At 41.2% G+C, this 17,658-nt stretch overlaps 1 protein-coding gene across 1 annotated transcript in view; it reads right to left on the bottom strand.

The window, feature by feature from the left end:
- The window catches only part of nipal2 (NIPA like domain containing 2), a 28,055-nt gene extending 11,605 nt beyond the window's left edge, over positions 1 to 16,450 (bottom strand). Inside the window, exons 1-4 of the mRNA XM_029503508.1 lie at positions 16,433 to 16,450; positions 16,001 to 16,214; positions 4,408 to 4,476; positions 1,618 to 1,786 (exon numbers count right to left, since the gene is read on the bottom strand). Coding sequence (XP_029359368.1) covers positions 1,618 to 1,786; positions 4,408 to 4,476; positions 16,001 to 16,081 — 319 coding nt within the window. The 5' untranslated portion in view covers positions 16,082 to 16,214; positions 16,433 to 16,450. The remainder of the gene's footprint in view (positions 1 to 1,617; positions 1,787 to 4,407; positions 4,477 to 16,000; positions 16,215 to 16,432) is intronic.
- Between the last annotated feature and the right edge of the window lie 1,208 nt (positions 16,451 to 17,658).

Genomic DNA, 17,658 nt, shown 5'->3' with positions numbered 1-17,658 from the left:
TAAGCTGATCACTAAAACAAGTACGACAGAGTTGCATCCTCCCGCATATCATGTGTTTCTGCGTTTTATTCCAACCATTTATCCACTTAAGAGGCATGGCTATAGGAAAATCGTTTGAAGCGTTGGGGTAATGGCTCTCATTAATATCCATGACTCACCACCACCTCCAGTGCTAGTGAGTGATGGGAGCAGGAGGTAAGAAATGAACCTGTTGAATATTTAACCTGTGTTTAGTGTGCTTGCACTGAGCAGCTGCCAGCTGCAGTGACTGGGCAGTCTTTGTTTTGATTGGCTAATGAATCCAGCTTAGTTCATGACGGCTTCATTTCTCACAGACTGTTGTATTAAAATTGTCAAGAGTAGGTGTGCTTCCTTAATTCACTACAAAACCTGAAGAGAATTGTAAATCATCCCTTTGATCCAGATGCTGCATAGAAAAACAGATGAAAACAACGCCTGCACTCACAGTGGCCTGATGTGAGGGCTTTGTCTGGTAACAGATTTTTTTATTTTATTCTTGGAAACTTTTTTAATCAAGTGTGGGAGACTTCATTGAATAAAGTGAAGTCCTCTCAGGTTTGCCAGAGCACGTAATTGTAATCCAAAGAATAGAAACAGTATTACCAGATACACAACTTCATTAATGTCATTCATTTCCATGTTCTGTTTTGGGCAAGACTACATTTCACCTCATCCCCATATTTATAAATCAGATGTATTCAAAACACCTAGGAGAGGTGTTACACTTTGGCATTGAACACACACAGGCTTCGCAGCACTGTCAAGTTTTCAGTTTCCATCAGGAGCAGGCAGAGGTGTCATAGAGAAGTCACAGCTAATGGCAGGTGTGCTAGGCAGATTACTGAGCCGCATCACCGAGACTGCTGATGTGACACAGACACAACTTGAACACGTCAGCACCTAATCCTCCCAGTATCATGGAAACACTTTCAGTTACCATTCAAGGAAGCTCTGTTTGCTGTTGACAAAAGCTGCTTTAAGAGGTATTTTGATTAGATTAGGTAAAGATACTTTCAAGATACAAGATACTTCAAGAATGAATAAATATAACCAAGTTAATAACAATATATTTTTTTATTAGATTGTGGTCTGCTATAGCAAAGAAAACGTTCACAGTGACTTCAGCCACATGTTCATTTTAATTTAACAAAACCTAAATTTAACCCAACTGTTTTTGCAGTTTAATTGCACTGAAATAGAAATGTTTTCTAACAAAGGATAACGGAAAAAAATTATGACAAAGAATTATTCATAAAATGTTAGACTCTCTAAGACTTAAGAAATCATGGTTTAATAGTTTCACAGTGACATATCAATGGTGCATCAAACTGCAACAATCTCACTGCTCTTTTTAGGAGCAACCATTTCTATATAAGCCTGTTACTGTCATGTTTACAGATGGACAGGATCTGTACTCTAAGGCTTCTACTCTGCAGTTGTACTCACAGGGTATTTAAATTAAATGCTGTCAGTTTTTCAGTACATAAATTAAGCACCTGACATGAAAAAGTCTTTTTATGACAGGATCACAAGAAGGAACCTTTCATCCTGCATATATGCATAGATAATGTGTGAGAGGAAAATAATAGCCCTTACCTATGACAGACACACAGCCAAGCGGGGCTATGAGCGATGCTGGGGCAAAGCCGTAAGCAGCAAAGTTCCCCAGTTCACCAATACCCATGAGAATCACACCGCACCACCACATCAGGGAGGTGTAGTAAGGCTTGGAGCCACGCTGAGACTGACGGACATGGGCATATTTCTGTCAGGGAGAGAGGGACCAGTAGGCATTATTTTGAGAAAGTGGACACACTTATAAGAGAGCTGCATGAAATATACCCAAAATTGCAACACACAGTCATTAATTACCTATACAGGCCCAAGAGGTGCTGAAAAATACGTCATTTTTTGTTGTGCCTTGGATTGTGTATAGGGTTTCCTCTTATCAAATCTCAATCTAGAAGTAATGTTCTTTACTGTGCATTGATTTAAGAACAGTTACTGAAGGAAGGAGTGCAACAATGGCATAATATAGAGGGGTTTTTATCAATGAAAAAAAGGGGAAATATAACGTGCTCATTATATACAGGTGCAGTCAAAGCATTCTTGAGATTTGGGCGAATGAATGGCAGATAGTTTGCCAAAATAGAAGGGGGAGTCTGTCTGAAGAAGGAGAGCTCTAAAACTAAAATTAGATTCACTGTTTTCTAATATCCATGCCTCACACCACTCAGAACAGATGCAGAAGCAGATAAACGCCACCTTACTTGGTAGACGACTAAACTGGCCACGAAAAGAGCAGATGTCCAACGAGAGCGGCCGTGTCGAGGTCCTTCGTCATGGCCTCCCAAGCTAGACTGGTCCTCGGCTGAAGCGGCTGTCGGTATGGCTCGTCCCTCTTCAGCAACAGTGTTGTCTTTCGTGCGATTGGCTTGGTTATTAAGTCAATATCCGAATTATCCTTCTCTTTCCTGATGAAAACAGACTTAAGCCGCGGGCGGCACAAGCGGCCATGGTTACCACGGCAACTCGAGACGTTGGAGGCTGAGTGCCGTGCAGCCAAACTTGTTTCGGTCTCCCGCAGCTTTAGCTTCAACTTGGAACTTAGCCCTTGTAGCTTAGCGGCTAAATTCTTACTTCTGAGTTTCTTTTCTGTTGTGGTTGTTATTGCTTCGGAAGGTCTCCTGAGGAAGCACTCCTCTTCAGAACTTCCCCAGAACGCCCCAAAACTCCTAAAAAAAATTATTTTTTATTTTTTTATACTTTTATTTGGAGGCCGACCCATGGGTGTGGTCTGGTTGTCGGCGCAAATTTGGTTCAATTGAATTTCTCCCTTAAGCTTCAGGCCTTAGCAAAGGCGGTGTTTGGATGTTAACTACGCCTTTCTTTCACCCAAGTTTGAAGTTATACGTAAACAAGGATAAATGTATTGTTTGATAAGTACAGTTTTCTCTACTTGTTGTAGTTACTTCGGTGGACATGGTTTTATCTGATTCACTGTGAAACACAATTAAATGGTTATTAGGCAATCACGACATCACAGAGCGCACAAACGAATTAACTAAGAAGAGATAATTTTCATGCATATGTAACGCGCCATTGGTTCCGATGGCTCGCCATCAGGTGGTGCTGTGGCTGCGTGATTGGAGTAGTTCATTATTCTGTGTAAGTCATATCTCTGCCAAATTAGCTCGTAGAAAAACGGTTCGAACAGCTACGAAGTCCTCTTTTTTCAGAGAAGTCGGTTCGGCGTCTTTGTAGTCTCTTACTTGATCAGAGTATCCTATTTTTTATTATATCAACCCTTGTGTCCTTATAAGTATGGATGCTTTCCAGAGCGGCAATTTGCGTTCGCTGCCTGATAAGGTTATCAGGTCAGCCTGAGTGGAGGGTCAGAAAAGGGGTACCTCTCTGCGGGGTGAGGTAGGTTCATGCTGATTTGTGGCACTGACTGCAATCTATTGTCTTGGGAAAGCAGGGTCTCTAGATGCCAGGTTCAGATAAGGGTCCAGGACGGCACTTAACAGAGACCTGAGAAATCTCTCTTGGAGGTAAGAGTCTCTTAGAAGTTTGAGCGGTGTGGGGGATTGGAATCTCCACCCCCCCCCTTTCTTCGGACCTCACAATATTTTTGTGATAATGCAGGCTTAGATGATGCTGTCTCACCTTCTCAATTTGTCTTGCACACCCAGCGTGCTCCTTCCACAAAAGCCCCAGTTATTGCATCTGCTTCTGCATTTTCTAACAGAGTGTAATTTAGCTACAGAAAATTTGGTAAATCAATAAATTAAAAATAAAATGAAAAAATGTTTGCGCTATGGCAGGTATGTTTTTAAACCATAGTCTCCTAAAGGCCTCTCAGGCTGGTTAATGGATTACATGTGTTCTCTAAATCAGTGGGTCTCAAAGTGAAGGCCGGGACCCTCAGCTGCCATTATGGGGGTCCCTAGCAAAAAGGTAGATCATTAATTTTCACTGTAATTCCATCCAGGTAACACAATGGCAGAATGGGACTATTTGGTCAATTCTTAAATACCACGTAATTCTCAACAACTGCATAAGGCGTCCGGAGTGCACTGACAGACCATAATCAGTTCAATAAACAGGTCCAGACACAAAGTGCAAATAATATGTTGCTTGTATATATTCTCTGTTGGTTCACTTCTGTTCATTTGAATTCAAATCGTCTTTATTAGAGCCAAAGGCACAGACATTTTTTCTGTCTGTCCACTGTCAGATCACACTAAAGTCCTTATGAACACAGTTTGATGAAGAGAGAGCACACTGTTAGGATAAAGGGAGTCTAAATATATTTGAGACAGACATTAAGCACTTGCTGTACTCTGAGTGTCTGCTGCACAACTGGATTCCAGCACCTCATACCTGTATGTTGAGCGAAATGCTGATGAGTACGTTCCCACATATGGAGATAATGATTCCCAGGAGATAGATCTGAAGAAACAAACAGTAAACAGACAGAAGATTAGGTGATGCACCACTTGTCAGACAACAATTACAAGAAAGCCATAACACTCCCTGTAAGTCCTTCCTCCAGCTGTCATATCTGTCACTTCCATGACAACCACAGACAGCACTGTTCCATTGGTTCTCCTTTTACAGGCACCATAAAGTGTGTGTGTGTTTGCTTCTTTGTGTATACACACACACAAGGTACGATTGCAGTCTCAATTCTCACACAGTAAAATATGTAAATACAGACATTTAAGATGTTTACACAACAAAAACACTCCCTCAATCCAACTCTCCCATGATATATGAAACCTCACAAAGTTCTGGATGCCGGGCCATTCACACCTTTAGGCACACAAACATGACACAGGGTTTTGATAATGTAACCTGTGTTATGGAAGCTGGAAATGTGGGAAAGATGAAAAGCCTGCAGCCACACTAGCAGCTGTGTAAGACTGCACAGAGGAACATTTCAAAGCAAAGGTCACAATGCTTAAGTGTTCACAATAACAAATAAATATTGTTTATCATGTTCAGCTTGGTTTAGTGGTCTAGCATGCACAACTTTTCATTTCATTAGGTCCAAGTGGGACTGACAGGAATGTCAGTAGTTTCTGGTTACACTACTGGACAAAGCCAGTTTTTTATTTGGTGACTGAGTTAGTCGAGTCTTCCTTTGGTGAAGCAACACACACACAAAAAAGGGTAACCCAAAATAATGTAGATACAGGGCATCCGTACACAGATATTCTGGAGGGAGGGGGAAAGGCTCAAGTGATAATAAAAGGGCATCCTTCTCATTATATTATTTATTGGAAAATAGAGTTATATAAACAACCAACCCATCTACCCTCAAAATTACAGTGTATGTCTATGCACGACATTTTGGCTCAGTGTGTTCTGTCTGCTGAGGTGAAAGGAGCATTATGAGGCCATTTGTAAATCAGCAAAATTACCTTGTGCATGATAATTAAGGGTTAATTAGCCAACTTCAGGGGCGTGACTATAAAGCTACTTTTGAGATCAATTTTAAAAACAATATAGAAATTAGAATAAGTAATATATAACTATTTAAAAATGTTTAAAGTACTTAAAAATATATTTCGTAAAGCAGGCGCAACAAGACAAGTGACAAGAATGTGCCGTGCAAAATAAATGGATTACCAAAGTCAGTAGGGCTTCATAATATGGGGACCATCAATGTCCATCCAAGGTCCATCCAATAGTTGTTAAAACATTTCTCTGGATCAAAGTGGTAGACTGAAACGACCAACTCTATTTTTCCCTGAGCCACAAAAACCAAAAAATGCTTTATCTTAGTAATAAAAAAATATATGCCATAATACCAGGAACTTAAAATGGTTATCTTTCTGTAGTCAACAGCATAAATGGATAATTGATGATTAACTGATATAAGTGGAAACGGGGATACATTTGGTTTAAATGTTTCAATAATGCACAGGGCTGCTTTCCCCCATGTGCTTGGAAAATGACTGCCAATAGGAAATTTAATTTTAGGTCATAAACATACTGGCAGCTGTGGGCGGACAAAGTTTACAAAGAAATGAAAGCACAGAGTGGGGGTGGAATGTGAATAATGAAAATCTAAAGAAAGAAACTCAATCACTGTAAAAGAAATAGCAACAGCCAAGCATATCCAAGTATTTATCCCTTGAAAGAGCTTTATGAGAGAGATGGAGGGTTTGGGGAGGGAAAAAAAAGGGGCTGTGCAGTGATAGGAGGTATAACAAAAGATGTGGCTAAGCTTAGGAAAGGAAGGAGTCAGACTGAGTGTGAGGGATTCAGGCAGAGAAACAGTTTAAAAAGATGGAGAAGAAGAAATGGCAATAAAACATGAAAAAAGAAAGTGAGAGGAGAGTGACAGTGTTGGCATCTGCGGTGTGTTCTCCTCAGGTTCAGCTGTCTATTCACTGAGACTGGCAGTAGGCTTTTGTCAATAACTGTCATTGGCCATCTGATATTACTGACAATAAGATAATGGCACTGTGGTCAAATGATGCCAAAATACATGGAGTGTAAATTAATTCCTCGGGACTCCAAACACAACAGACAATCACTATGACGCAATCCAGATGCAGCTGTCTCTCTGTCAGAGCACGTTACTGATCATCCACAGGGACTACATTAAAGGATTTCTCTTCTCAGCAGAGAAGAGGAGGAGCTGTCATTAGAGCTCACTCTTAAATCATTCAACAAAGGCCAAAGACCATCCTCTGGAAAAGAGAGAAAAGAGAGACATCCATTACCCTCTGCTGAGCCTCAGAAAACATGGCAAAGCGAAGCTCCAGACAAAATATTGATGGTACACTTCGATAGTTTAACAGCTTTTCTGGAGATGAGACCTCCTTAAACCATGACTTTACTATTCACTGATGGCTCTGGATCAATCAAATTAACATTTGCACCTCATCAGTTCGTCCTGTTTCTCCAAGCTGCACTGACTCCATGTGATGTAGTTATACATCAGCCCCTCACAGACATGAGTTCCCCTCACAAAGTCACTCAAACCATGAATAGTAGTCAGTTTTCAATCATCACTTTAGGCAATTGCCACGTTGTTGCTGCTATGGGAAACATGAAAGACTATAGTGGTGAAGGCATGCAACAACAAAGACACTGTCCTTTGGCACAGTGGTGCTTTGCTTTGGTGCTAACATGCTAACAATGACTGTTCTAACATGGTGATGTTTGCCAGCTTTAGTGTTTATCATGTTCATCCCGTTACTGTTAGTGGACAGTTATTAAATACATTTACTTGAACAGTACTCTGAACACTCACAACAAGTGATTTAGCAATGACATTGTTCAGATAAGGACTCTTTACCAGGAGCATGACAGGAATGAGTGAAATTTCGATATTTCATTTGTTGCAGAAATGTACGTCAAACACTCCACAGTGCACATTCTGTTGAAGCCCTCGTTCATGACTGAAAAGACCAAAAATTGTTACACGTATCATGACGAGCTGCGCAAAAGAGTCTTAAGGACCCATACCCTCACTCCAACAAGAAGTTGTCTATTTGGTTTGAAATTTTAATTTTTTGACGATTCTGGTGATTTCCACGCCTCGTACTTTAAGAAACTCCTTTTTCATCCAAATCATTTAAAATTTGCTCAGCATCATCTCAAGACAATGAAGAACACACATGATCAGAGCCCCCCCCCCCCCGAACAAGTCTATCCATTAATATTGAGCAAGGGTTAGGGTTAACCCTAACCACCTACTGGACACAGGAAGTCACTCTCAAATACCATGCTTCATAGATAAACGAACTCCTCCAATTTTCATCCAAATGACTTTACATTCACTGAGTACCAAGTCAAGACCTTGAAGATGAAATACTATCAATGACTTATTACCCATTATTCCTGAGGGGCATGGTGTGGCACCAATTTCTAGAGAGGAAGTCCTCATAATATGAGGATACATTGTCCATGCTGCCCCAAATTTGTCACACATGATTTGTCCCACCCTGAACACACCTATCTGTTAATACTAATTGACCCACAGAGCACCATCTACTGGACACAGGAAGGTTGCCCAACTCATAAGATCTTTCAAGATGAAAAGTTACCTAATTCTTTTTTATCCACTACACCTGTTGGCTGTGGCAATGCCGCCAATTTCAATGTGTTGCCTTAAGAGGAATTCCTTGTCAGAATAAGCTGTCCACATTTGCCCACATGATAAGACTTTCGCCATGACCACTTCTATTTGTCAATACTGAGTCACACACAGAGCGCCTCCACCACCCTGATACAGAAGGTCAGCCTAATATCACAAGTGATTTTCATTATTTCTTATTCTGACTGTATCAGTGTAGACTAAGGCTTGATGTTTGGTCATGCTGCAGCACCTTCACCATGACAAAGAATTTTTAGTCTACCAAAAGAAAAGAAAGATAGAGGTACTACTCCAAACTTCTAAACACACAGCAGATGTGAAATTGTGAAAAAAAAAACCTTCCAACTCTACTCTTCTTAAATCATCAGTCAATTTTCAAATAGTTATCTCCACGTTCTGATCATCACAAAACATAATTCAATCCAACACTGCAGATAAGATTTCAAGTCAAGTGGTGATGGGGGCTTTGATTTAGGCGTTGGTGGTGGGGCTGGGGTTGGTTGCCGGCCTTTATGTTGTACAGTGTGCCCCTGGCTGGTGATCTTACTAGGTCTGAGCTGCCCTGGACTACATCTGCACCTGTGGAGAGCTCTGCTCATGTTTGGGCTTGGGTGACCAGTTGTTCTGCTCGTGTGGGAAAGCACAGCATTTTTAGAATTTTTTTCTGCGCCCCCACATATTGAGATGATGTCCCGCAATTTGTTTGGCTCTAGTTTTCAAAAGTCAAACCAGTGCAGCACAGACGCTTTTCAAAAAGTTGGCTTTTCTCCAATGGCTGTGAAGAATACAGGGAAGGTTGTCATTTTGGGCTGTGTTTGATGTCAAAGTGGGCACACGTGGGGTCAAGTGCAGTTTAACCTGTCACCGTCTTTGTTGCTAGGCTACGCCCAATGGGGAAAACGGCGAAGCACCATGAAATCACAATGCAGATGTAGGCGGAATTAATATGATAGACAGTAACACAAAGAAAAGAAAATGCAGCTGCAACAAACACTTATAATTGGGTGAACTCATTGCAAGGCGATTCTCAAGAGTTTTTTGTGAAATTTGTTATCGAGTTATTTCTTCATTTTCACATGGAGAGGAAGACGACAAGATGGAGACGACTTTAAGCGACACAGGGGATGTGAGTCTCACAAGAAACATGTGGCTCAAAAATAGATATGTCAATCTACGGATGCATTCCTACTGAAACCCAAAGATGACTGCCAGTCAGGTAGGCAGGACAGGTGAAAGTATAACAGCAGGAAAACCACTGAGTGAAATTCTGTTTAAGGATGGATAAAATTTATATGAACACTTTTGATGCATAGTAAAGGTCCTTGGTCTAAAACAATTAATTTTCTTTTGGTTTTTTGATATTCTACCCTGAGCTCACCCTCAGTTTTATATACCATATACCCTTTTTAAAACACAAGTAAACTGGAAAGAACTAGAGCCATTACTTGAATCCCATGTCAGCAGCCTTTCTGTTGTTTTTTGTGCACACTTTAGTCAGATTCAGTGTTGATGAAAAGAAGCACTGTACTTTTAAATGATTGGGATAGAAAAAGGGATTACATGAGTGCAAGCAGACATAAGAGCATAAGAAACTTAAGCTTCCTTTTATGCTTACTGTATTTACTTACTGTTCTCTCTTTCTATCCACTCCTGAGCCTCAGTCCGGTAGCTTTATCTATAAACCAATACCATTGCCAATAAAGTTAAACACACAGAGTGACAGGAGGAGTATGTCAGACTCCTCCTTCACAGAGTAAAACTGTTTGGCATAACAAAGCACTAGGAGCATTCATACTGCCTGCCCCAGCTGCGGAACAGGAGAGGTTGAAAAAAAGAAAAATAATTCAAGTCAAGTGGATTTATGGGATAAATTAATGTCTTGAATTTTGAATTTAAGGCCACCAGTGCAGTCCTCTCGTTCATTATCTGCTCCTCACATTTAGCCTGACACCCAATCTGACCTCTAACACAACAGGGATGACACAGTGAGTTAAACAGGAGTTTTGACTCCAGTACTTGTATGCTTGTCAGTGTATATGTGGAGGTGCATTATGAATGCAGGGCATCAGAGGTAATAAGCATTTAGCAGGAGCTGTGGAGCAGACAGGCAGCTTGATGCAGAGATTCATTGGGGACTGATAACACGTGAAGGTAAAAAGTGCATGTTTCCATGTGTGGGTGTTCAGTGATGGGCTCCATCCTGAAACGGTGAAGCAGAAAGACAGAGAGTGTGGTGGGTCTGACTCCATAGCTCAGCAGTAATTCATGATCAGACAGACGGTGTCATCATTCAGGCCAGCTCCGGTCTGTTCACTAAACCAAGATCAATACACTTGTCAAGTTTTATAGGACAGAGTGTAAGTGGCCTGCTGTGCTGCAAGGAGGCTGCTAGTTAATACTGAAAGGGGCCAGGGGGCAGAGATAGACAGTGTATTAAGAACACCAGGTAGTGAATATACAGCCTGCGGACAGTTTATCGCAGTGTGGGGAGGTATTCATCTGACCTTTTATTGGATTCAGATAATAGAATGAGCTTGCAAGCCAGTAAATTCACCCTAATTATTCTTTATTTTTGTTTGTTTGCTGTGTCAGTGTTGGTGCAGACAGAATGTGCATGGATTGTCAGAATATGTGGTCACAGCAGGATTCAAGCACCTCAGCCTAACAGTAGGAGCCCAATGCACTACCCAGGCAGGGAGAGAAATACTCTCAGCAGAGAGTGAGAGAACGGAAGCAGCAGGGGAGAGAGGGAGCAAGAGGGAGAGACAGTTTTCCTGTCACAGGAAGAGCAAACAAGGCCAGTAAAGGAGAGGCCTGTATTTTGGCTTGCCAGCTTACTTGGCAAACATCACACACTTTGCTGAGGGAAAGAACAGGAAATGTCACAACATGAGCACTGTACTATAACGATGATAGGCTACATTACTGAAGCGCTATACCTTCTCTAACCCTCCCCATGCAGTGATAGGCGGTCCCAAATACAGGGAAAGCAAGTTCCAGTCACGTTATCAGCAGGACCACTTCAGCTTTGGTTTGAGGGCGAGTGCTCCAGTTTCTCCGAGAGCTCAGCTAGAGTCCCATTTCAAAACTTTATTGTACCATCACATTAATTGATAACACCAATTATTATTATGTTTTTTTTTTTGTTTTTTTTGTAAAGGTTTGTGGGTATTTATCACCAGAAAATAGTTTTGGGTCTAATTGAAAACAAAAGGAAAGATGGACCTTTCTATAGAAACTGTCAGGTATCTCCACTGAATACATGAAAATGAATTGTTAGACTTGCACAACTTAGTGTACCTGTTTATCACCCTGTATAACTTTTATACATATATAGATATTTTTACATTTGAAAAGTGAAATAAATGATGTGACACAGTGTGTGCAGTTTTGACAAATTAAGTACCGAGTAACATTTTGAATACAGGACTCTTGGTCGTTTTTGCATCATGTGAATTTACAGTTTTGCTAAATCCACTGAAATAAAAGATATGCATGTATCCCACCACCATATTTACACTTTCCCAGTTAGTGAGTTAAGTTTTCATCATCTTTTCTGTCAATGAAGCTTAATACATCTTCAATCAGGAGGAGCTGTTTCCTGCTTCCACTAACAATTTTCTTATTTTCTCACTGTACTCCTAGTTCAGGTGTTCAGCTGCCAATCAGATCTCACCACAATCTCAACCAGCGAACCATGTTACAAGGAAAATGTCTCCAGACAATAAATGAAACCAAACATCTGACAGTCTTAATGTGACAACAGAACATGACACTCATGATGCACATGCGTGCACATGCACATGCACATGATGCAGACTGAACAGTACGGTTTTCGCTTTTTGAGTCTGAGGAAGTACCAACATTACTGTCAAGGTTGTTGCATTCTTTAACATCACAATGATCCCGAGTATGAGAAAATTTATCAAAGCAAGGTCCTCTTGTTACTTTCTTTGGTGCTTAAAGGTCATGATGATGATAAAACCTAATGAGAGCAACTACAGAAACAAATTAGAATTTCCATATTGACAAGCTTCTATATGAAGATTCTCATTTATCCAGGTCATTGTTCTCTGTCTCATGATTCGTAGGCAACTGGACTTGTATTTGTCTACGAAGACGTTGAAGATGTTTCGCCTCTTATCCAAGGTGCTTCATCACTTCATCAGTACTAGTCTGCACTAGTCTGACCACGGCAGTGGAGAAAGACCCAGATATTTAACCTCGGTGGGCGTGTTCACCAAAAAGTACCTGTGAAAGCACTGGTTTCAATTGACCATTGTTGTGGTCACATGTGAACAACAGTCGTTGGGGTCAGGTGTACCCCTGGTGAACTATGATTGTTGAGAGTCGTCTGAGGTTAAGTTGTTAATTCTCCTGGGTACAGATGAAAGGGCGACATTGTAAAGGGAGATAGGTGGTGTCACAGACCCCCTCCCCTGTTAAGGGATGGCTTTTCCACTTTTACATAGATGGCTTCTTTTACTCCTCTTTCAAACCATCTGTCCTCTCTGTCCAAGATCTTGACGTTGCTGTCTTCAAAGGACTGTGCCTTCAAAGGAGGTCAGAATAGACAGCTTAGACTGGACCTGACAAGCACAGCATCAGGCTGTCCAGTTGGCTTCACTAAAGTTCCTCTACGTTTACTGTCTTACTGTTGGAATATTGCAGTACTGCATGTTCTCTCTTAAACTGTGGGCAGTTAATTGAGTAAATCCATCCATCATCTACGGTATCTCCAGCCCCAGTGACCATCACTGGGGGCTGGAACCAATCCCAGCAAACATTGGGTGAAGTTAGCAGACACCCTGGAGCGAGCATCGCAGGGCTGACAAATAAGGACATATAGAGAATAACCTCACACCTCATCACACTCACACCTATTTTTGAGTTCCCAATTAACCTGCATGTCTTGACTGTGAGAGAAACCACACAGGCACAAACTCCATACAGAAAAGCTGAAAGACATTTACATAAATGCAAGAGATTAAGTGGATTAGATGTTTTTATTATATTAAAAAGAGACCACACTGAGCATCAAACCCTGAACACATTCTACTTTATCTTCTTACAGTGACCCTCATCCTGACCCCTTCGTTTGACCTTGCATCACTCTCATATATACACAACTCTTCTGACAAGCAGTTTGCAGTGTGTAGTGTCAAGCAAACTGTCATCACTGGATCAGAGCACAACATCAGAACTTTAAAGCATGTTTAGGTGCTATGAATGGCAATTTCAGATCTCCTGCTTGAATCAACTGTAGTAATAAAAGCTGAATGGGTCTGAGAGCAATGATCCTCCTCCTTTTCCTCCTCACTAGGACACTGAGTGACGGACAAAGAGAAAAACAGACAGACCCAGAGAGCATGGCTCTTTGTGTCCTCTGACAATGGGGATCTGTCCCTCCCAGGATGGGCTGATCTCTGGATGAAGCCCTTCACTCTCTGTTCAGGGGTGGTGGGTACAGGAGAAGCATTGCTATGAGGAGAGAGGATGGAGGATGGAAACACAGGCACACACATAATATGAAGGTTATGCTTTTGGCACGGCTCAGTTTTTATCTGAAAATGTCTGAAATGTTGTTAATAATTACCCTGCCATTAGCCATGAGAAGACCTATCTCTGTGCCTACAGGGTGCAGTTACGCTAATACTCAGGCTGCATGCCTGACTGAAGCAAAGCCACTGTCAGGTTCTACTGCCAAGAAAGCCTCCAATGTTTAATGAACTGTCAGGTTAAGAAAGGAAAGAAATCGGCATCGTGGCCATATTCATTTTGGTTTATTGCTGGCACAATGAGTGAGATAGGTGATGGGTGGGGGGTAGCGCATCACATGTGCTTTTATCTCCTGGGAAGCATGAAAATGTGTGCAGTGGCTGTGGAAATTATTCAGTCTGGGCCAAAGTGATGGATTGTGAGATGCCATAACATGACATAAGCTGCCTGAACCTCCTCTGCTATCAGGAGAAATCTGATGAATTAACTCAGCACAGTTCTGTTGCTGCTAAACTGTTATTCTTAACTCTTCTTCCTGTCCTCACTCACCTCCTTCACCTTCTATGGAAACAGCAAAATTTCACACAAATATAAGCAGTGTGCTATAAAAGAGTTTAAGGTTGAACTACTTACCACACTGACATCAAGTAACATCAGTTAGTAGTTGGACAGTGACTTGAAATTTGTATTTCACTGTACTTGTATCATGTCTACCACTACAATTCAAAGGGAAATATTGTACCTTCAACTTTTTTTGATGGCTGGATTTTAAATCAAAAATATATATTTATGATAATATTATTAAACATTTTAAAGATGAAATCAAATGCCTAAAATATATCTAAAAATGCATACTATCTGACTAGAGATACAATTAAGCCAACACTGCACTTTGCTGAAACTGTATCTTTTTGACAAAAGATGGAAACTGTTGTATTATCAACTTTTTTTTTTACATAATCAGGGACTTAATTTCTGCAACACTATTAAGTTCCATGATTGACTCAGGCTTTGACATGTGATCATGAATTGAAATGAACCCAGTTGGAACTAGCCGAAGGAGCTTTGATGCATGCAAATCCTCAGTATCATGCTCCCTTAATTTTCTGTCATCTCTCTGCTGTATTCCCTCAATTGTCTGCATACATTGGCCAGAAAATGCTTTTTTTTAAATAAATACTGTAACCTAACATTATACTTGATGAACTGGGTATAAGGTCGGGAGAACCAGTTATCTAAAGGGCAATACATGGGATACATTACACTGTCAAAAAACCACAAGTGCAGTCACACCAATGCAGACACTTCGGACTGTGGAAGGCAGTAAAGCGCAACACAGACAGATATTGTCCCTTGGATGTTGGGATGTTCACTGGTATGGTGGGTAGCTTTGGACAGAGGGTGAGCTGGGACCATTAGCCAGTTGTTCAGGACCCTCACAGTGGATCTATTCTCTCACAGCCCACCCATGAGCCATTACTCATTACTCACGCCTCTCACTCCTCCTCTGTTACTCTCTCTCTCCCTCTCTCTGACCCATCTCTGGTAATTTCACACAGAGGAAACATGGCAGAAAGACAGAAACACACTGACAGGGTAGGATGAGCACGAAGAGAAAGCGTCTCTGCATAAGAGTGGGAAGGAAAGAGGACTGGCACACACATTGATGACAAACTAGTAAATGCACACGCAGTCAAAAAGGAGAGATGTCACATTACCATTCACCAACACACACACACCAATGCGCACTGAGACGGTGCACTTTACAAAGACAAAAGTTCAAAAGACATAAATGGCCTTTCACCACAATGATTTAGTTGTGGTTGCTTTGGAAAACAGCCCTGACAGGTGCCAACACCCATTTATCTCAGTGCTGTCTGGTTTCCTCATCCACACTGAGTGCTCATTACACAAAGAGCTTTAGAGGCTGAGCTCATTTTTTGACCCCAATATGTTTTTAGACAGGAAATTTAATCTCTTTGTTGGGCATTAGAGTGTAACTTCCTATTTAAAAAGTTCAGTGAGGGACATTCTTGTGGGTAAAACAAAACAAGACATAACAAAAGCCCTCATATATCGGCAATGTTTGCTATTATGTTCAACAGGTTCAAAATGATTTATATCAAGAGGGAAATACAAAAATTAGACCTATACAAGCTTGTTACATTCCTTTAGGCCAATATAAAATAGATGCCCGTTTAACCGATGTGGTTAATGATAGGTTTAGTCTCATTAAATGAATTCTTAAAAAGTTATGTTGTCACCATCCATGCTTTTGTAGGGACAGGTGGAAACCCTGTAGTGACAGACAGCATGGACTCTGGTTCAGTCCGAACTGGCCCACAGCCTGAGCACACTTACCTGCAGAGGGTTTTCCAGGATCTCAGTCCGGTGAGCGGAGTTCAGAAGAGGAGCCTCGTGTGGTGAACTGGAGTTCGCCATGTTGTGCTTCTCATGTAAATAAGAGATTAAGTCCTCTCTTTTCACATCTTTGTCTGCTGTTGGTCATCTCATCCCCGCTCAGCCCACTACCCTTCGCTCCTGTAGCAACTCCGGACAGTCCAGTTACCCAATGCTGAGGATCAGGAGTTTGTGATGAGTTCGCTTGCCCTCGGGAAAAGGGACTTTCAATTAGTTGTAAACACGCCAGAAAGGCAGTCTAAGTGTTGTACTTAAGTACTTATCTACTTAATCTAAATTAGGCATACACGATTAAAATGCCAAACAAACAAACAAACAAAATAAAACAAAAAATACTACATAAACACAACAATGTTTTGTTTCAAGGCCTACTTTTTCCGTTCAGCTCCATTCATATACGAGGTGCACTTTAAGAAGCCATTTGAGAACAGGTGTCATTGGTAAAGCAAAGAAGGAGTGTCACAGTGCCACACTGTCCGCAAACAGACCTACTCACTGCTGCAAATGAACCATTCGCTGTAAAGCGACACTTGCATTTCGTGCTAAGCGAAGTAAAATTGAAACGAGGTGGAGAAAAACGTTTAAAGTGCAAAGTCATATCATAAGGATTTGTTTCACACGTGTTGGGTTGAATGAAATGGTCGCAAGATTTATAGTGTTTGGGTTGAAATGGAGAGCGAATTTAATTTTCTGCTTGGCATGAGTATTTAACCTCCTGGGTCTGATACAGCAGCTCTTATAATCTATAGAGAAAGTGACATATCTGACGAGTGCAAACGCAAAAGCCATTTCAAGTCTGCACGGCAATGGCGTAGGTGTGTATTTTAAAATCCTGGTGAGGAGTAAATCCCACGATTAAAATACTACCAAGGAATTTATTTAGATAAATACATTTTTGTGATGATGAAATAAAGCCATTGCTCACTTTTGGAGTTGCTCCCACAAAGTCCACTTCAGGGGTTATCTAGAGTGCACCTGGGGGTCAGTGCCCCAGATGTGGTAAAATAAGTTGCCACCTGCTGGGCAGAGTCAGCATGGCAAAGAAATCTGGGTGACAGTCTCCCAGATGTGGGGCAAAACATCAGATTTGAAAAGAATCATACGATGTCTCACTTGTTAGACTGATCACGTGCTCAACAACGCACAGATGTTTGATGTGTTTTATGTGTGCATCTGTACATTTATTCACATCCTCCTCCTCATCGTATCTTTTGGAAATCTCTTCAGCACCTGAAAGGGAGATGAAAAACAGGCACATCAGGAGAACCTTACCTGATCTCTTTTCAGTGTGGGTCCATCTATGGGGACGGCTTATGTCTGTGAACTCATGAATGATGAAAGCTTGTTTGTTGTGGTGTGTTTGGCATGCACAAAATGATCTTGTGCAGACGGTGCTTGTGTTGCATTTCTCTATGACTAAACTACTTGCGGTAGAGCAATTCAGCTGTTGTACCTGACTGCAATCCTGGGGATAGTTACACACGAAACTCATTTTCTGCATTGAAAAAGTGCATTGCTGCACAATAATAATATATCATTATGTATTAGTTCAGTAATTTTGTCAAAGAACAGTTAATGAGGTTTGTTTTGTATACGAA

Source organism: Echeneis naucrates, chromosome 6 (genome assembly GCF_900963305.1).
Source record: "Echeneis naucrates chromosome 6, fEcheNa1.1, whole genome shotgun sequence".
Lineage (NCBI taxonomy): Eukaryota > Metazoa > Chordata > Actinopteri > Carangiformes > Echeneidae > Echeneis > Echeneis naucrates.
This window is presented reverse-complemented; position numbering and strand designations above follow the sequence as displayed.